This window comes from Moschus berezovskii, chromosome 5 (assembly GCF_049115385.1).
Source record: "Moschus berezovskii isolate FMDL1 chromosome 5, NW_MosBer_1.0, whole genome shotgun sequence".
NCBI lineage: Eukaryota > Metazoa > Chordata > Mammalia > Artiodactyla > Moschidae > Moschus > Moschus berezovskii.
Genome location: NC_142464.1, coordinates 74,163,193 through 74,185,087, shown reverse-complemented (window position 1 = coordinate 74,185,087; position 21,895 = coordinate 74,163,193). Strand labels below are relative to the sequence as shown.

General features: G+C 39.0%; 1 protein-coding gene across 3 annotated transcripts in view; it reads left to right on the top strand.

Annotated features, from left to right (window-relative positions):
* The first annotated feature begins 1,551 nt into the window (after positions 1-1,551).
* Positions 1,552-21,895, top strand: part of GABRA2 (gamma-aminobutyric acid type A receptor subunit alpha2) — a 156,681-nt gene continuing 136,337 nt past the window's right edge. Inside the window, exons 1-3 of one of the 3 annotated variants that reach the window (XM_088836046.1) lie at positions 1,552-1,729; positions 2,703-2,780; positions 5,321-5,436. In XM_088836046.1, the coding sequence (XP_088692172.1) occupies positions 2,710-2,780; positions 5,321-5,436 (187 nt within the window). In that variant the 5' untranslated portion in view covers positions 1,552-1,729; positions 2,703-2,709. Of the gene's footprint in view, positions 1,730-2,144; positions 2,161-2,682; positions 2,781-5,320; positions 5,437-21,895 lie in introns of those variants that run through there. The other 2 variants (XM_088836045.1, XM_088836047.1) reach the window with 2 other exon arrangements.

Genomic DNA, 21,895 nt, shown 5'->3' with positions numbered 1-21,895 from the left:
CTGTAGCTTATTAAATGGTCATTCAGAAAGTGGTGATTAATAGGTTAAAAATAACAGCTTGAAATATTTACAATGTAAAGATTTTACTCTCCTCACATAATCTTCAAAGCAAAGCTAAAATATACTGTAGAAGTGCCTGTTGTTATGAAAACCGCACCATCTAGGAAATCCACTTGAATTTTGGGTTCATAAAAAACTATTGAAGTGTTTGGCATATATGGACTCTGAATGCAAAAGGACAAACATATCAACATATTTATCTTTTTTTTTTCCTTTTAAAATGTCTAACATTTATAAAAACTTCACAAAAAGACGAACACCCTCTCTGCTTTGCCTTAGTAGGGTGTATATAATATTCTGTCTGACGTGCAACATGTCTCTTTTGCTGTTCAAGTTGCACCTTTAAATTTGATCGCCTCAGATACTGTAAGGTAGAAAGAAATGAGGCTCACACAATATTGAAAGCATACGATGGGACTGAAATTACAGCAGGTCTTTCGCCAGCTTAAAGGGTGTAAAAGCCTTAAAACCTGTCCCCTTTCCAGCACTGCAGAAAGATTTACAGAAGTAGCAAAAGCACAGCAGGTCGCAGGTCTCTCTCTCTCTCTTTTTTTTTTTTTGCTGGGGGTGGAGGTGGGTGGGGTGGGAAGGATGGAAACTTCTTTTAGAGTTGTTGATTGAGCTTGATCACCAGGTGGGGAGGACGTTTGTGAGAAGATATTGGGGGAAAAGAACCGCTGAGAGTGAGCGAGTTTCTCAATAACGTGTAAATGGACTTGACAGACCAGCTCCAGGGAAGTCTCCAGCCCTCAGAGATTTGAAGGGAAATTGGTCCTGATGGCAGGAGTGTGAAGGAATGAGTGGTACATCAAGGGGGCTCGGGAAATCAAAGAAACTTCCTGCTGCCTGATTCCATGCAACCTGCCTTGAACTTGGTCCGGCGTGGATGCGCTGATGGCCAAGTCCAGGCGTGAAGAGTCCCCTCGCCCTCCAACGGGAGCCCGACCACTCCTAGACAGACACGTCGCTCCAGAGCCAGGGCACGTTGTGGGGCGGGCGGCAGGGCGAGGCCCGGGGGATCAAGGGCCAGCCCAGACACACGGCGACCCTGACGCCGCACCGAGACCCGCCGGCAGCACCCCCCTGGAACCTCGGGGCCTCCAGGGAGCCCCGGAGGGCGGCCGCGGGGCGCAGTGCTGGGCGGCGCGTGGACTCCGCTCCTCCAGCGCGGCGTGGGCGCGGGGAGCGGCGCTCCGGGCGCACCCGGGCGCGAGCCGCCGCCTGGGGCTGTGCCGCGGCAGGTGCCCGGCGGGCGGCGGCGGCTCCCCGCCATCTGGGAGAGGGTGGGGGGCGGGGGTCCCTGCTTTCCCGGGAAACTCGTTAGCCCTCCTCCGGGGCCTGGCTCCTCCTCCTCTAGGCGTGGGGCTCGTGCCCGCCGCTGCCTGCGCGCACCGCGCCTCTGCTGGCGTCTCCCCCCACCCCGCCCGCTCCTGCCAACGCTGCCCCCTCCTGCTCTTCCTTCTCCTCCGCCCATCACCGCCACTACGGACGCCTTCGCCTCCTTCTACTCCTCGCGCCGCCGCCGCCGCCGCGCCTCGCGCTCTCCTGCCTCCACCAGCCCATCGCTCCCGGCTCGCCGGGTTGCTGCAGTCAGTCTCTCTCTCAAGTTTCCTATCTCTTCAAGATCAGGGCAAAGGGAGGCACACACCAGTTCTGCTTGCCATTTCAGGTAAGGTCGCACACGCGGGTCCCAGTAGGCATCTTTGCTTCCCCGTTTACCTTTGGCTTCCCGTGCATGGCTCATCTCCCCTCCCTCCACTCTCCGATGTTCCTTGGAAACCGAAGAGGTTCAGGTCGCCCCCTCCGCCCCAGCATATTTAAAAATAATGTCGATACTCTTCATGAGAAGCCTATTTGCAACTCTAATAAGATCCGAGCCGCCCGGCTCGTTAGCCTGGCTCTTTTATAGTCTTCAACTTTGCACACCGTGATCGCCGCTGCCCGCCTGCCTCGGTTGCATCTCGGAGCCTCACGCTCCGGCTCAGATTGTAGTCCTCGGCTCCGGAGCAGCTGTCAAACGCGTTGTTTCGCAGCAGTTAATCCGAACCCGGCTGCCTCCAAGATGTGGTCTTGGGCAACTGTGGATGGGCAGGGAGGGAGGTGTTTTTATTCGATTTTTATTTGAAAGGGAGTCAAGTAGTGAAGTCGTGAGAACTGCAGTTCACTGTAATGAAAGAATAATAATCGAAAAAAGTGGGCTGGCTGGCCCTTGCTTTTCTCGTGGTGAATGCGGGGGTGGTCTTGGTTGGGGGATTGTGGCAGGAAGTACCCGTCTCTCCTCCCCCTTTACACTTTCCAACCCATTCTTTTCTCTAGCTCATATGTCAGTGCAGGGTCCCGTGTATTCTTTTTACGTGTGTAACCACAAAAAGCAGCGTTTGCTGACGATGGGGCTGGGGGAAGTTCCTGGCAGAGCAAAGTCTGATTATTTGGTCATCTTTCTGTCAAGAGAAAAAAAGAAAGGGGGGGAAAAACCACAAACGTCCTTCGGTCATCATCACACCCCATACACACTCCACTGGAATCATCTCTGTTGCTTTATCTCCAGTTCCCAGATGAAATGGCATTCTTTGGGGCTGTTTGGATGGTATGACTGAATGTAATTTTAAGTGTATTTGTTTTTCTTCCATGATTATACAAAGAGTGGTGATGAAGACGAAACTGAACAGCTCCAATATGCAGTTGCTGCTTTTTGTTTTCTTGGCGTGGGACCCAGCCAGGTGAGACAGTTATTTACTGTTTTGCCATTTTAAATTCAGGGTAAAGGTGTGTTTCCTGAATGCCATCAATGCAGACAGAGGTGGCTTTTGAGGAGCTGAAGTATTTTGAAGGACCATTTCTAATGAAAAAAAGGTAGTACCAGGAAACAGAACTGTAAAGTGGCAAAGACCATTAAAAGTTCGCTGCTTCTTGTTTGCAGCGATAAAATACAAAAGTGAATGCAACCTTTTCTTTAAAAAAAAAATCACAGAAGAAAAGAATACTCTTTGGATGGCATATTTTTGTAAATAATTAAAATGATTGTTATATGTGATAGTAGTAACACCACAATTCAATAAAGAGGCCATCAATTTTCCTTTAAGCCAAACAGAAAAGCACAAGCTAAATGATTTGTGATAACTTAATTTTTTTCTTACTCTCTTTTCCTTTTTTGCTTAAATGGTCTTGGGTCTTTTAATCAACATAGAAAACCTAAATGATGTGTGAATCTGAAACCTCTAGGTGGAGGTAGTATACAACTTCACAATCACAAACAATAAAACAAAACCTTGATTTATTAATAAGTTTTCTGTTACTGATTTAGAGATCTTTTATTCCTGAGATGGTTCTGCCATAAACAGTATTACTTTGAAATTGTAACAAAGTCTGTTTTGCCTATATTCTACAAATATAAATTTTAATTTCTGTTGTTTTCAACAATTTCATCTTAATTGCAGTCTTTTCTGATTTTTATCATCAGTGGGCATCTTCTATTTAGTGCCTAAATTTAGGATATTGTTTTCAACATACCAGAGTAGTTAATAAAATCTAAGATTCTTATGAATGTCCATGTAACTATTCCTTTAAAAATTAGTATTTATGATTTTATAATACTTTTATTTCCTTTTAAATTTTAATTTTCCTGTCTCAGTAATTGTTAAAGAATGAAAATATTTTCTAGACTTGAAATTTCTTTATGAAGTTGTATTTTTATTTGTAAAATAGCTCCTCATTTAATATCTTAATATTGACTTTAGAAAGAAAATATGACATTAATTAAAAAACACATTCCAATGAAAATCTCTAAGTGGAACTTTATGATTATCTTAGTGACTAGTTTTAAAATTAGCTTAAGGCAATATAGAAACTTTTGAGGCTCAACATATGAAATCATTTGCTTACATAATTTAAAAATGTTTCTTTATACCATAATTTTAATATTTTCTCTGAAGAGAATATTTGTTTGAAGTTGGCTACCAATTTGTTCATGTTATTAGACTATTTTTAGCTACTAGCTGTACAATCATTTAAATGCAAATGAATTCTGTCAATGATATTTTGGACAATGCACCTTGATCAGAATGCAGTTACATATATTCTTTGATTTTAAAAGAGTGAACAAACCATGGTCAGTTAATAATCATTGAAAATCCTCAGAACTTAACCATATTTTTCTTCTACTAATTTATGTTCTATATTTGACCAGTAATGCTCATGCCAGTATTTTATTCTATTATATAAATGATTCTTTTTTTGGACCAGTAATTTAAATCTCTGAATCATTCTGGGGGAAAAAAATGGCAGTGAAAAGGGACATTCTGTTTTATACATCCAGTTGCTGCTGCACCAAATTGCTGGATGTCACAAAATCAGGTCTCTGGCTTTCTGTTGGAGAAATAATGGAGAAAATCACTGCTTCTAACCCTCTTCCGGTGATATTTTAAGACCATTTCTTTTTTCTGCAAATTTATATCACTCACACACACACGCGCGTGCACACACATACACACACTCACACACACACACAAAGTATCTGGGCATGTTAATCTTTGGATGACCTCTGTTGCTCGCTCTCCATAGAGGCCAGTCAGTCGGAGGGGTAACTGCTCCAAGGCTGTCTGCAGCTCTTGTGTGCTCTGCTGATCCTTTCAGAGCCCACCTCCACCTCCTGGTTACACTGGAGCCTGGAACACAGCCAGCGGAGTTTCCCTGATGTCTATATTGCACTTGGCCATTGGGTGGAGGTATACCCAAAGTTAGAAAATCATCTTGCTTTAAAAGAGAAAAAGACATAAAAAGAAAAGACATTTCTGAGGAAGATAGAGAAATTTTGTGCCTCCAAGGAGGCAATTTATTTTCCAATTAATATTCAGATCCCTGAAGAGTTATTTCAGGAATCCCTTTGGTTTTTGTACCTTTCTAAATGCAGAATAGCATTGCTAATACTGTCTGCATGTGATCATCTCCAGTCATAATGTATCCTAGGGAATGGATTTTAGAAAGAAATGAATAGTTCACCCAGTATGCTGAGTGGTAGGAATATGAAATAATTTTGATTTCACACTCCTGATAATCTAGTATTTATTACCCATTTACAACAGACTGTTTACTTTTCTCATTGACATACTGGTATTTATAGAACTGAAAAAAAAAAAAAGGAGAAAATGGGTGGCACTAACAGCTTAAGGAGCCTTAAAATTCAAATCAAGGAAGAAGAGCATGTTGGCACTTGGAAAACACACATATGTATATATATCAGCTTGTAAAATTATCTGTTTAGGTTGGTGCTGGCTAACATCCAAGAAGATGAGGCTAAAAATAACATTACCATCTTTACAAGAATTCTAGACAGACTTCTGGATGGTTACGATAATCGGCTTAGACCAGGACTGGGAGGTAAAAATAGTTTTCCTTTTCTTAAACACAAAGTAATGCCTTTAAAAGTTAAAGGTAATATTTATATTTTAATACATTTGATACATGAATGCCACTGCCACATATTAAAAAACTCAGATAATAGAAAATAAGGTATATGAAATAACATTATCTCTGATTCCTTTTATACAGACAAAATGTATTTAACATAGCTTTTACAGAATACCTGAAGTCATATAGAACCCAGACTTTGTGCATGAATAGTTTTTAAGTTAGTTTATTGATAACAGCTAAGTGTTTCAAACTTCAAGTATATGAAAGTGTGACATTATTGGACAGATACGCTTGCTCGGTATCTTTGATTTCCTTTGCTGAATTTTGCAGATGCTTATTTTCACATTGGTATAGACGTGTAGAAATGAGAAACATAAAAATGTAAAGGAGTGTCTGGGTTGAATTTTAGCAAATATACTTATTAGGATTCTGTGATGATATTTCTTTACACATGCATGTGACTTTTCTAAGGTACAGCTTCGGTTTAGCATTCTTGAAACTTTCAAAGACATTTTGGATCTACTTTAGCTGTAGACCTGTTATTGGCCTGTGGCACAGTTTGAAGTCAAATTTAAATATTCTTTCTCAACTCAGAAAAACAAATCTATTTTATTTTTTCTATAAACGTAAAGGAAATTAAGCTTGGCTAATATGTTAATTTTTAATTATCCTTTAGAGTAGTTGGATGATACTAAGGATATTAGGTGTAAATAGGGTAGATGTATAATTCCTAAAAGAATTCTGGGTCAAATACTGTAACTCATCAGTTCTAATATGATATATATGTATATGTATATATATGTACATGTATATATATACACACACATATGTGTGTGCAGATATATGAATGTACACATTTATCAAATGTATGTTATACTGATTAGGATATTCAGTTTAATAACTAATTCAAAATTAAGACAAATTAGCTGAATTCTTGGTACTGACCAAAGATTTATATAGTTAGCCTGATTATTACCCGGTTGGCAACTTTGCCTTTTTAAATTGCTTGAAAAGATGTGTAGTGACTAAATATCTGGATGTCCATGTTAATATTGTCTTTGAAAAATATAAAAGATGGTTAATTCTATACATATTTGGCAATTGTATGATTTTCATTACCCAGGAGTCAGAATGGTTGGAAAAGATTCAACTTGCTTTAAGTAATATGCCATTTAAATGCTCCTAGTTTTGGACTTGAATCCTGAGTGGTACCTTGCATTTTAAGAGGGAAGTACTGGGAAGGAATAACATCAGAAGTATGGTGTGTTCTATCTCTTAGAGAGAATTCAATTGTTTAATATACACTTAGTCTATTAAAAGTAAAAACTAATAGAAAAAAGTATTTCTTTAGTAATTACATGCCTAATGACCATGAATATAAGGCATTACTGTCCATGTTAATATTAATAGCAAGGGGCTAATATCAAACTCATACAATAAAAGTGTGCCTAGCATGAGGCTGTCATATTTCATGACGGTGGTTTGAGAGGTAGATTGCACTAAGGCAGATATTTTTTCCAAGGTATAGATTTTATTATTTTTAAGTAAATCATGTGCTGTCAAAAAAAGTTTAAAATATTTGAGCTAGATCTTGGGTTTTGTCTGTGAGTTTTTAGGAGAAATATTTATACTATCAGCATATAGTTGGAACATAAAAACTACCTGTTAAAGGGCATGGGTATTGCCATTTATCTCTTCATATTTCTTTTTAAATACCTCTTCCATTCTTTTTACTTCCATTAGCAGCATTTGAATATAAATCCTTGTCACTCATTCTGTAGGTTAATGCAGTAGACAAAGTGGCTTGCCAACTTCTCGCCTGGTGACTTCCTTCCCCAGTCCTTCTCTGACATTGGACTTGTGCTAATATTTCACAGTCACATTAGTCTTCTGTTAGTCAATACTTTTCATATATTACCTTTTTGTCTTGCCTACTTAGTCACTCAGTCATGCCCAACTCTTTGCGACCCCATGGACTATAGCCCTCCAGGCTCCTCTGTCCATGGGGATTCTCCAGGCAAGAAGACTGGAGTGGGTTGCTATGCCCTCCTCCACGGGATCTTCCCAACCCAGGGATTTAACCCAGGTCTCCCACGTTGCAGGAGGATTCTTTACCTCTCTGAGCTACCTACTGGGGAAGCCCAAGAATACCGGAGTGGGTAGCCTATCCTTTCTTCAGAGGATCTGCCCAACCCAGAAACTGAACTGGGGTCACCTGCATTGCAGGCGGACTCTTTACCAGCTAACAACCAGGGAAGCCCCTCTCATCTTGATTAAATGCCTTTTATAGCTCCCCATTGCTTTCTGTAGACAATGATGAAGGGGAAGTGGAAGGAGTATAGTCCTTGCATGCACATTGATCTAGATTAGAATTCCTGCTCCATCTTCACACTCAAAACCATCCTTGGCCAGGTAATCTGTTTCCTTCTGTTTACAATGACATGATATATTTACCTTCTATATTTTAGGTTTGTTGAAAGGATTACATAAATTAAAGTGTATACCAAAGCAAATGCCAGATACTAGCATTTAAACACAATCAATTCCTTTGCTCCTTACATAGGTTCCTACTTTGACAATCAAAACTTTTACAGTTTACTTCTCTGGCTTCATTTTTACTTTGCCACTCATGCATCCTGCACTTCAAACACATCTATCCATTTTCTCTTGATAATCCATTCATATCTTCTCCCTTGGCTGGCTTCCCTAGTAGCTCAGAAGGTAAAGCATCTACCTGCAGTGCAGGAGACCCGTGTTCCATCCCTGGGTCGAGAAGATCCCCTGGAAAAGAAAATGGAAACCCACTTCAATATTCTTGCCTGGAGAATTTCATGGACAGAGGAACCTGGCAGGCTATGTCCTTGGGGTTGCAGATAGTTAGAAACGACTGAGAGACTAACACGCCCTTGGTATTTGATCATATTAACTCTTTCTGGGGAATAATTCCTCTGAAGAATCATTCTTCATCATCCTTTCTGCTGAACTAAACTTTTCCTGTGATGACCACCTTTTTAGTAGCACTCTTGATTGAATTGAAATACCCGGATTCCATTTTCTCTCTGCTGAATTTCTTTAGCAGTCGTTGGCTCTGTATCTCATTTGGTACTTATTATGTGCTATCTTGGATTATTTATTATCTTTTTATGTGTCTCTTGTTACCTTAACAAGATTGTAAACTTATTGAGGCAAGATATTATATCATAAATCTTCTGCACTCTCAGGAACTAAATATTGATTTGCATATGGTAGCCATAAAACAAATGTTGATTGCTTGATTAACTTTTCTGTGACCAGTTAATCATCTATAAAATGGGATTACTCACATCTGGCTGACCTTTGAGTTGGGAATGTTGAGGGTATATGTTGAGCATCATGCTGCAGGAAGGTGGTGTGGTTTGGTGAAGAGAACATAACTTGAAACTGTGGAGATTTTAGGTAAATTCTGAGCTCGGGTACTGAGCAGTCCTGTGACCTTTCAGTACTTCATCTCTCTGGGAACACATCTGTTGTCTATAAAATAGGATTGCAATGACTATTCTTAGGGTTTTTGTTGAATATTAATTACAATGATATATGCAAAGGATTTAGCAGTGACTGGCCTATAGTAGAGAGTTAATACATAATAACTGGAAGGCTTTGAAAACGTTAGTAAATACAGCGTTGTGAATTTCAGTTATTATTGTGGTTTCCTCTCTGTTCAAAATTCTTAGCCTGAATATCCATATGTTATTTCAATTAAAAAATTCTGGGAAATTATTTGCATCATTATGTCTCAGAAATTAATAATAAGGGGGGACAGGGTTTGAGTCAACTTAATATTTCAAACTGAACATGTCTATTGATGCATAATCTAGATAATTAAACTCAATTATTATTATATTTCCTTAGTAATGAAATGTAAATGAGTATATAGGAAAGAGAAATCAGTTTGGGATTTACATATATGATGAAAGTTATATAATATATTGAATGATAAAATTTTAAGATATGTAATAATCAGTTTGAAACATGTTCCCTGCCTCTGGGAGAAGGGAACTCTTACAACAGACTGAGTTTCTAAGTTTTTCTTCTTCAATTCAGCAGAGGGTAGACAGCCTTACAATGCATAAAATATTCCTCACGGCCTCGCTATCCTCTAGAAAAAAAAAAAAGACGACTCATCACTAAGACAAACCATTAATTCCAAATTAACTCTAAACTAATAAAATTCTCTTATCTCCATCAAAAAAAAAAGATATGTAATAATCAATTATGAAGTGAAATGTTAGATGCTCAGTCATGTCTGACTTCTTTTGACTCTATAGACTGTAGCCTTGCAGGCTCCTCTGTCCATGGAATTTTCCAGGCAAGAATACTGGAGTGGGTTGCCATTTCCTTCTCTAGGGAATCTTCCGACCTAGGGATGAAACCTGGATCTCTTGCTTTGCAGGCAGATTTATGCAGGCAAATTAATTAATCTTTTTCTTCTTCCAGTTTTATTTAGGTCTAATTTACATATAGCACTATAAACATTTAAATTGTACAGAACTATGGGTCCTCTTTAACCTGTAGGTCCAAAGACATTACTCCACTGCTCAAAATCCTGCAATGGTTTCCACTTCAGTCAGAATAATACATAAATGTCTTTTGATGGCCTCCAAGGCCCTGCATGATCTGTCTTCCTATTTTTGGCCTCTGCTCACACCACTCTCCTTCTTGCTAAGACTACTATAGTCACATTGGCATTTTTTCTGTTCCATGAAGACACCAGCATATTCCTTGGAGCATTTTCCCTGACTATTTCCTCTGCCTTGGATATCCGTTGATCTCACCTTCTCAATGAGGCCTACTCTGACCAATAAAATAACTACTACAACATGTTCATCCTCTAGCAATTCTGATCCTTCTTACTCAGTTTCAGGGTTTTTTTTCCCTTTTTAAATTTGGCTCATTGTTTTTTAATACACAAGATAATTTTTTAATCATTATGTCAACTGCTTATTTTGTCTCTTTTGCCAGAATTCAGGCCAATGAAAGTAGGGGTTTCGACCGGTTTTGTTATCTCGTCCTCAAGCATCTATATCAGTGCCTGAAACATAGAAAGTGTGGAATTAAATATTTTTTGAATGAATTTTAATTTTATTCTTTTATTTAGTATACTTTCATAAAAAGAATCAACTATAGAACTTCAGTTCAGTTCAGTTCAGTTCAGTCGATGAGTCATGTCCGATTCTTTGTGACCCCATGAATTGCAGCACGCCAGGCTTCCCTGTCCGTCACCAACCCCCGAAGTTTACCCAAACTCATGTCCATCAAGTTGGTGATGCCATCCAGCCATCTCATCCTCTGTCGTCCCCTTCTCCTTCTGCCCCCAATCCTTCCCAGCATCAGGGTCTTTTCACATGAGTCAGCTCTTCGCATAAGCTGGCCAAAGTATTGGAGTTTCAGTTTCAGCATTAGTCCTTCCAATGAACACCCAGGACTGATCTCCTTTAGAATGGACTGGTTGGATCTCCTTGCAGTCCAAGGGACTCTTAAGAGTCTTCTCCAACACCACAGTTCAAAACTATCAATTCTTTGGCGCTCAGCTTTCTTTATAGTTCAACTCTCACATCTATACATGACCACTGGAAAAAACCATAGCCTTGACTAGACGGACCTTTGTTGGCAAAGTAATGTCTCTGCTTTTTAATATGCTATCTAGGTTGGTCATAACTTTCCTTCCAAGGAGTAAACGTCTTACCTTATCCTTAAAATCATCTGAACAGTTTTATTTCCTTACCTTACTGGTCTTTCATTGTCAGCATCAGCATATTAGGTTGACTTTTTCTTGAATAGAAACAATTACTACACCAGTTATTCCAGCTCCTGCCTTATGTTAGTTATGATTCTGCTTTGAACCACCTGTGTGTCTTTGGATGATTCATTAATCCCATCTGTGACTTAATCTACTCATCTGTGAAACTGGAGGAGAGATTCTACTTAGCCTATTCATGTCACAAGGATAATGGTGTGGTTCAACTAAATTAAAATTTTTAAGAAAATATGATGTGGGGTACAATTGATAGCTATTAATGGTGTAAGGAGTAAGAGAGGAGAGTTCTTCAAGGAGAACGTCATCTTAGAAGGTAGTATCCTTGAAAACAGATGAAGAAAATATTGGTAGGTCTTGGTTGGCTTGAAAGTGAAAGTCACTCAGTTGTGTCCAACTCTTTGCAACTCCGTGGACTGTACAGTTCATGGAATTCTCTAGTCTAGAATACTGGAGTGGGTAGCCTTTTTCTTCTCCAGGGGACCTTCTCAACACTGGGATCGAACCCAAGTCTCCCATATTGCAGGCAGATGCTTTACCAGCTGAGTCACAAGGGAAGCCCAAGAATACTGGATTGGGTAATGTATCCCTTCTCCAGCAGATCTTCCTGTCCCAGGAATTGAACTGGGGGTCTCCTGCATTGCAGGTGAATTCTTTACCAATTGAACTATCAGGGAAGCCCCTTGGTTGGCATACTTCATTGTAAATCTGGAAACATATGTATCAAGACCGTATATTCAGATTAGCCAAAACTAACCACTGAATCAGTTTTTCCTTTTTTCTTCATTTTACTCATTGGAGCTAACAACTTGGGTACTACCTATGAATTTTCACATTCCATAAGAGGCTTTCAAATTGTTAGCTGAATCAAAGGAGCAACATTTTTTTTTTTTTTTTGGACCATGTTTATAGGGTCACTGAAGAAGATGGATGTTTAGACAGGCCTCATATATTTATGACAGCTAACATTCACAGTGCTCAACAGTGAGAACTATTAGAAATGACAAAGCTTGGCATCTAAATTATAGATTCAGTCTGGAAAATCTAGATTGAGTCCCATGCTTAATTGCATTTTGATAAGCTGTTTTAAGAAGCTTGTCTAGATAGAATCTTTTCTCTAGTGCTTTGTTTTGTCCTCTAAAAACTTGAAGAACGTTTATGCTAAGGCCATGAAGAACATGATGTCAGATTATACAGTGAGGATCTGAGTGTCAGTTTCCAACTTCAGTCTTGGATATTTTTCCTCCGGCTGTAGAGAGATGGATGTTTCTATGCATTTTACTACTCTCGGATTTATAAAGCTAAAACGTAAGATATTTAGTGGACAAAAATTAGTACAGAAAAATCTTGTCTCTCTCAGAACCTAACAGAGAGTATGATCTCAACATTGCATAATATTATTTTGTAAAGAAATGATTTAGGATCAGTACCTCTGAACAGCAACATCTTTGAATTTGAATTCTGTTGCCACACTATATTAACTACAAAACTTTTCACTCAACCTCCCTTTGCTTTGGTTTCTGCATTTGTAAAATGTATCTGACTTATTGGTTTGTTAAGGATTTAATGTAAATTTTTTGGAGTGTCTGACAGAGTAGGAACTCAATACTTGTAGATATTGCTGTTATTGTTGCTTCTACTTCTATTATGAATGCAATAGAGGCCATCAATCAGTATTTCCCTTAATTTATAAAAACTGAGACTTATAAAAAAGGATAAATGTGTGGCACATATAACCCAATATTAAAGAAAGGATGTATTTTTTGTGTTTTTTATGCTGTTAGTTTTATTTTGGAGCATACCTTTGTATTAATATATGTACAGAAACTTTGAAAACAAAACCAATCATAAAAGGAAATATGTCATGTTGTCATGCCATGTATCAATTAGACATCATCAGTTCATGATAATGAATTTGCCTGTAAGAGCAAAATTATATTTACAAAATGACCTCACTATATGATGCAGCTGATGATTTTAGGGGCATAAAACTGAGAGCATGTCCACGATCCTAGGCTGGGATGTGTCAGGCACAAGCTCTGGGTGTTGCAGTTACAGAGTGCATGCCTGATATTTAACATCATCTTAAGGGGTGAGGGATGGTGGAAACATTAGGAGACAGCACACTGAGAATGGTCTGGAATTGAAGTGGGGAGGGGACAAACTGGGCAGACAGGAAGAAGTTGAGCCTTTGAGAAGTTCTTGTCTCAGATGGAGGCAGGGTAAGCTGCAGGTACCAGGTCTCTGCTTGAAGGCTATGATGTTTAGCATCTCCTCATTCAGCAGCTGTGATGGGGCTGATGCTCCGGAAGAGGCATGAGGCAGTGGAGCATCCAGCCTCCCCTCTCTCCTGACTCAGCCTTCTGAGGTCCCCCAGAGTTGCTGGAGTAGGATAACCTTCTCAGCCATAATATTAAAGCCTCTTTTGCTCTCTGCCACCAGATCTTCTTCACCCACTTAAGTTTGGCTCAGAGTTACAGGAGACATTGTGTTTGTTTAATTCAAGAATGATAAAATGAAAATAAATTGGGATGACTTCACCTAAGTGTGTAAATGTGTAAGTAAACTGTTAGTTGCTCACTCATGTCCGACTCTTTGCAATCCCATGGACTGTAGCCCACCAGGCTCCTCTGTCTGTGGGATTCTCCAGGCAAAAATACTGGAATGGGCTGCCATGCTTTGCTCCAGGGGATCTTCTCAACCAACGGATCAAACCCAGGTCTCCCACCCACATTGCAGGCAGATACTTTACCATCTGAGCCACCTGGCAAGTGTGTAAGTAGCTTTGGATAAATTTATAAATGATAGAAATCAAGTTATTTTTCATTTCTTCTTTACCATTTATTCTGTGGGAGGCACGAAGCATAGAACACAGACAGATACTAGCTCCCTGAAGTAGGATGCTGTTTTGTTGTTTTTCATTTGCTAAGTCATGGTAACTTTTGGTGAGCATGCTAGTCTACTCTGTCCTTCACTATCTCCCAGAGTTTGCTCAAATTTGTGTCCATTAAGTCAGTGATGCTATCTAACCATCTCCTCCTCTGCCGCCTCTTCTCCCCTTGCCTTCAATCTTTCCCAGCATCAGGGTCTTTTCCAGTGAGTCAGCTTTTCACATCAGGTGGCCAAAGTATGGGAGCTTCAGCTTCAGCAGTGTCTCCAGTGAATACTCAGGGTTGACTTCCTTTAGGATTGACTGGTTTGATCTCCTTGCACAACAAGGGACTCTCAGGAGTCTTCTCCAGCACCACAGTTTGAAAGCTTCAGTTCTTCAGGATGTTGTCTGGGAGGCTGGAAACTCTGGACATGACTTTCAAAATCAGTTTCTTCAGCTTTGGGTAGGGCCTGTACTCAACCTCCTGCATAGAAATTGTGTATGCTAACTTAAACTAGACACATGGTAATGTAATATGCAGGCTTTTGGATTCTTTTTAATATTTTGAGGCAGACTAAGAAACATCTTTGAGTATCTGTACACCCTCACTCTAAAGCTGTGTGTTGCTTGCCCACTCCCTGTCAGGGAATGGTGCTAAGACAGTTTCTTCAGAAATGGTTAGAATGAGGTTCTGCAGAACTCTTTCTGAGTATGTTGCTTTAATTATATATATATATATATATATATATATATATATATAGCTTGTGATTATTTTATGGGAAAGGTAGACTGAGTACATGGCAGTAATGGGTTGCATTAGATTGGATGGTGGCACTTTCTTCCCAAACAGCATCTCCTACAAAATTCAAGGCAGCATCACTGAAGTGGGTGGCCCAGAGACCACTTTCTCTGTTTTACTGAACTAACACTAAAGCTTTGTTTTCACCTTAAATGGTTTTGGTTAATAGCAGCTTCTTTCAACCAGTGCAGCTAGAAAGACATTGACCTTAATCGTAATTTTGAGGGATTGTTATTTTTGTTCTTTCAGGCACAAGTATGCCTAGCTCAGTGTGTTGTTTTCTCATCAGCTTTTATGCTCAGGTGCAATCAGTGTTTTTCATTTTTTCACCCCTTAATGCACAGTGGATAAATTGGACCACAGGCATGACTGATCCATTTGTGTTAGTTTTATTTTTTGATTGATACAGCTCAATCATGTTGTGGAAATCTGTATTGATAGTGGAGATGGCCAAGTGAACAGCTTGGCTAGTTAGCAGTTCATTATTTCTCAATGTGTTAATGTGAAAAGAGACAAATGAAATTAGTTTGTTCCCTAACGCGTGTGTTGAAGACTTATGACATGCCAGACAATCTGCAGGATATAAAGATGTACAAGGTGCAGTGTTGGTCTCCAGGGGATAAAATCCCTTCAGTTCTGTTCATTCAGTCATGTCCAACTCTTTGTGACCCCATGGACTGTAGCATTCCAGGCTTCTCTGTCTGTCACCACCCCTGAGCTTACTCAAACTCCTGTCCATTGAGTTGGCGATGCCATCCAACCATCTCATCCTCTGTCGTCCCCTTCTCTTCCCACCTTCAATCTTCCCCAGCATCAGGTTCTTTTCAAATGAGTCAGTTCTTCGTATCGGGTGGCCAAAGTATTGGAGTTTCAGCTTCAACATCAGTCCTTCCAATGAATATTCAGGACTGATTTCCTTTAGGATGGACTGTTTGGATCTCCTTGCTGTCCAAGGGACTCTCAAGAGTCTTCTCCAATACCACAGTTCAAAAACATCAGTTCTTCAGCGCTCAGCTTTCTTTATAGTCCAACTCTCACATCCATACATGACTACTGGAAAAACCATAGCCTTGACTAGATGGACCTTTGTTGGCAGAGTAATGTCTCTGCTTTTTAATATGCTGTCTAGGTTGGTCATAACTTTCCTTCCAAGGAGCAAGCGTCTTTTAATTTCATGGCTGCAGTTTCCATCTGCAGAGATTTTGGAGCCCCCCAAAAATAAAGTCTGTCACTGTTTCTACTGTTTCCCCATCTATTTGCCATGAAGTGATGGGACCAGATGCCATGATCTTAGTTTTCTGAATGTTGAGTTTTAAGCCAACTTTTTCACTCTCCTCTTTCACTTTCATCAAGAGGATCTTTAGTTCCTCTTAGCTTTCTGCCTTAAGTGTGGTGTCATTTGCATATCTGAGGTTATTGATATTTCTCCCGCAATCTTGATTCCAGCTTGTGGTTCATCCAGTCCAGCGTTTCTCATGATATTCTCTGCATATAAGTTAAATGACAGTTATACAGGGTGACAATATACAGCCTTGACGTACTCCTTTCCTGATTTAGAACCAGTCTGTTGTTTCATGTCCAGTTCTAACCATTGCTTCTTGACCTGCATACAGATTTCTCAGGAGATAGGTCAGGGGTCTGATATTCCCATCTCTTTAAGAATTGTCCACAGTTTATTGTGATCCACGCAGTCAAAGGCTTTGGCGTGGTCAATAAAGCAGAAGTAGATGGTTTTCTGGAATTGTCTTGCTCTTTTGATGATGCAGCAGATGTTAGCAAATTGAAATCCCTTGGTGGGCTGATAAGACAGGTACAGTATGATTCTCAGAATAACTTGAAACAGTAAACATATGTTCCATTATCAGAAAATGCTATTGAAATTTAGAGAAGAAATCACTTCTACTTGTACAACTGGAGTTAGCCAAGTTCTGTCTCTGTAAGTGTAGTTCATTCATTCCACTGTTTCTTACCGAGGGCCAACAGTTTGCTGGGTCCTGCTGGAAATGCTGGAAATGTTCAATACTATGGCATACAGGACCGAGTCTTTGCAGAAATATATCACATCTTATTTTGGCTCTTTATACCTTTTGAGTCTCTTAACGTTGGTTTCTTTATTCTCTCCTTTTTAAGAACATTGAATAATCACTGTATGTTTTACTTTATTGGACTGTAAGTCTTCTCATACGGATAAGAAAGATTTCTGATATATTTGCTATCAAGCTAAGAATTGTGATAGCCACAGAACAGTGTAAGATCTGTGTCTGTAGCAGGGATGCTGAGGGTATTTGTGGCAAGAGTGGCTTTCCTAGAGGTAGAAAGGTAAGTGTTAATTCCAGTTGAAACTTCTAGATATTTCTCAGTTTTCTTTTTAAACTGTTCTGCCTTATCTTAGTGTTTTGAGCTGCAGATCAGTTAATAAGTAGACATGAACTGTGAAATAAAAAAAAAGTGACAGGTGTTATAATATTATGAGGATTTAGTTTATTTTCTTTGAATTTTAATGTTTCTGACCCAACACAGAATTCTGGAAATTTGTTTTTAACTTGTGATACCCTCATTCCTCAAGGTACAGATCTTATGATTAGTAGTAAAATATCATACGAATAAAATTAATGTTTAAATCTAAAGAGATTTCATATAGAAGCTCATCAAATTAAGGTTATCAATTTATAAGATACATAATTCAGTTCAGTTCAGTTCAGTCGCTCAGTCGTGTCTGACTCTCCACAACCCCATGAATCACAGCACGCCAGGCCTCCCTGTCCATCATACACAGAGATTCCCTCAAATTCTCCATTGAGTTTTTGCATTTTAAGTAACTTTTAGGGTAGATTTAATGTCTCTGTATATTATTATTGTAATTTTTTAACAAATTAAACAAATTAGCATATGTAAAATTATGAATTCATTTCTATCTTAATATGAATTCAGTAATGTCAGTTTTTATTTTTTTGCATTCCTTTTTGTTTATTTAGATATTTAAAACATGCACGTTAAAAGCATAAAAAATGGTTTCATGTAAAATTAAAAAAATGCAGTACTCTGTTATAAGAGCTTTCTTTTTATAATTATCTTTGTTAATATTCAGGATGGTAGTTCCTTTTTAGGGGAATAAATGCAAAATGTAGCACAAGATTGTCCTAGTTGTATTTGTGGCATTATTCTTTCTGTATAAAAGTATTTCAGTATTCTTGACAGGAAATGCTCAGTCAGGATATTACTGCTGCTGCTGCTGCTGCTAAGTCACTTCAGTCGTGTCCGACTCTGTGTGACCCCATAGATGGAAGCTCACCAGGCTCCCCCATCCCTGGGATTCTCCAAGCAAGAACACTGGAGTGGGTTGCCATTTCCTTCTCCAATGTGTGAAAGTGAAAAGTGAAAGTGAAGTCGCTCAGTCGTGTCTGACCCTTAGCGACCCCACGGACTGCAGCCTACCAGGCTGCTCCATCCATGGGATTTTCTAGGCAAGAGTACTGGAGTGGCTTGCCATTGCCTTCTCCGCAGGATATTACTAAGTTGACTTAAAACATAATAAAGCAAAAGTAAGGTTTTCTTTTTCTGATATAGTGTCCACAGGAAAAAATATGTCTAAGGAAAATTCTATTTCAGCTATTTTGTGGAGATGGTTAGTAATTCATAAATTCTATGAATATTTGAGGAATATGATATAATGAATAGTACAATTGGATCTTGCCTATCGAGTAGAGTAATAGAGTTACATCTCAAAGTTAAGGAAGATTGAAGAAAGGAGAAAAATTAGAAATACCTCTTAAGTGCATTCCCAAACCCATTGTCTAGATTATGTTTTGTAGTGGTACATAAATATTTTACTAAATACTTGGAGGGAATTTGACTTCCATTAAGAACATAAAAGGATCAGGTGCTTTTAGAATGGTATGTGTGTTTGAAAACCTTTCCCGGACAGAAGAGAACTCCAGACTTAAATTGGAGAAGTGTTTTGGAGGAAGAAGATAAATGACATGAAATGTTTTACAAAATGATGAGAGGCTTCCAGTTTACTCCTATTTTCTCATGAGAAGATTTTGGATTTTGAAGCAAAATGCTGTTACTACTCAGGTATTTGGGTTGGGGGGTTCACATTTTTCAATAATATGAAGATTTTACAAGAGAATTAAGCAAATCAGCCTTAGGCAGAGAATTAGGGTAAATGGAAAAATTCAGTTTTGTTAGCATTGTGCATAGAGGACCTCCCCAATTTCTCAAAAAAGGAAATAGTGGGCTAAAAGGCCAGCCAGGTTTGCAAGGAAGATTGAAGTTTTGGCTACCAAGAGAAAGGATGTCTTAGTTAAAAGGAGATGGAATTGTAAGGCTGGTGTTCAGGTTGGATAGAGGGGAATATGGGAAGGTAGATTTAATTAGTTATCTAGGGCATGTGAGAGGATAATCATTGAAGCAAAAAATGTGAGGCTGATTATTGTGCTTTGTAGAATAGCAAAGGAATCTTCCAACAGCGACTAGAGGAAGAGAAACTCTAAAATCTTAAGAGAATGAATGGGATGGATGTAGATAATAAAAATATTGTAATGCAATGGGGATGAGTGTAGAAGTATTTTAAAAGGAGTTGTCATTAGAGCGTCACTAAGAGAACAACATACCTTGATAGCTGAAAACTAAAACTGAGTATCCATTTATCATTTTGAGTAGCTTTTGCCTTAGTAATGATTACAGAATTACAAGATCAAAGAGAACTAGCAAGAAAACCATACATTGCATCATATGATCAGTAGTACTACTATCATGGTATGCTGCCATTTAAAATAAATACCAAAACTTGACTTGTTATTCTTAAAACATGTAAATCCAAATAATAGTGTCTGAATTCTTAAAGGAAAACAGCAGGCAGGTGAAGTAGTAAGGAGACATCTCTGTAGCAGAATTCTTTCAACTTTCATTCTTTCAAGCTTCCCAGATAATCTGAAGAACTCTTAGAGTTGTTTTTGGCTGCCACCAACCTGAGAGTCTGACTCATAGCCTTATCAGGGAGGGTCACCAAGGATTTACATTATTATGTGTGAAATACAGGGGTGATGAGAAGCCCCGTGAGGCTCAGGTGCTGACTCAGGTTGGAGATATTTGTGTGTAGATGCAGATCGGCTTGTTATACTAATGTGCCTTCCTTTGCCACTCTGCCTTGGCTGCTGTCACACCCAATTTAGTCTTCGTCATTTCTGGGGACAGCTTTTAGTAAGAGACATTTCACTCTCAGATAACTGACTGCTACCAGTTTTGGGTGCAGCTGCAACTTCTGCTGCTGTTGCTGCTGCCTGGGAACAGCTGGGAAGTTAAGCGAAATCTATCAACAGATAAGGAAAAGTGTTCAGGTGCATGTTTAAGTGAGTGGATATGAAGGTTAGTGGGGCAGAAACTGACTTCATCAAATTCTTTCCCTTTAGGGGATTGTTTTGCAGCTTGTCATTTTTCCAGTTTTCCCCACGTGCTCAGAGAGGGTGGTGTGACACTTTATATACTTCTGTCTGAAGACATCAGCAGAGTATATCATAATCCCAAATGACTTTTCCTAGTGTGAATTTAATGCTAATTGGAACAAGAGAAATTTTACTCCATCACATTGGAATAAAATAATAAAACATACGTGAAACAAGAATATCATGATATTTTTTATCAGTTATTCTTTTTATTATTACTGTTACTAGTTTCCGTTCCGTTCCGTCGCTCAGTCGTGTCCGACTCTTTGCGACCCCGTGGACTGCAGCCTACCAGGCTTCTCCGTCCATGGGATTCTCCAGGCAAGAATACTGGAGTGGGTTACCGTTTCCTTCTCCAGGGGATCTTCCCGACCCAGGGATCGAACCCGGGTCTCCCGCATTGGAGGCAGACGCTTTAAACCTCTGAGCCACCAGGGAAGCCCAACTCTGCCAATTAGGACTTCTTAAGTTATGTTTCTAAAGGTTGCAATGATAAACCTTACTTTTTATCAGCATATAATCATAGATAAATTCATTCCTTTTAATTAATTCCTATTCATGCCATAAATTCATTCATTCGTCAATACAAAATTGCCAGTAAATATTGATCTGAAATTGGCCATTAAAGTCTGTGGATATGAGGTATAGTGTTAAATACCATTTCACTATTCAGTTATCTTCCCTGGTGGCTCAGATGGTAAAGAATCCGCCTGCAATGCGGGAGACCTGGGTTCGATCCCTGGGTTGGGAAAATCCCCTGGAGAAGGGCATGGCAACCCACTTTAGTATTCTTGCCTGGAGAATCCCTAAGGACAGAGGTGCCTGGCTGGCTGCAGTCCATGGGGTCACAAAGAATCAGACATGACTGAGCAACTAAGCATAGTCTAATTATAGTCATACTTAGTATAGTCTTAGTCACAATTAGTATAGTCTAATGAAAATAAGAATATATCCCTATCTCTATATTTAAAATTTAAAACTAATTTTTGATAAAGCCATGATGATATTTGAACTCTGTTTCAAAAAAATCGTTGGATATTGCAGTTAGCTAGGTGTGTGGCAAAAAAAAAAATCTGTTGACACAGCGCTTGTGAGTTAATTCAGTATAAAAGATTATACAATCTGATTCAAATTGTAAAATAATTGATTGTAAAATTAATCGAATTCTGAATATAGTATTGCAGTAAATAATGTTTTGCTATCTTAAGTATGGAAAAATAATAGAACTTTCTCTTTCAGTTATTTTATATTCTATTTAAGCTGCTCCAGAATCTTTTTGGACAGACAAAATGTGTTATTTCCTTTTAAAAATATTATGGTTTGTATTAGAGTGCCCGACAGAAACCAGATTATTACCCAGAGGAATAATCCACGTTTTTAAGGAACTAATGGTATTTTGATTTTAAAGATGCAAAGAGGGGAAAGGGCCTTTGTTTTGATCGGAAGAGGCTGTGAGGGCAAAGCAGTGTACAAGAGCATAAACACACTAGTTTATAGGTGAAAAGTCCTTTAGTTTT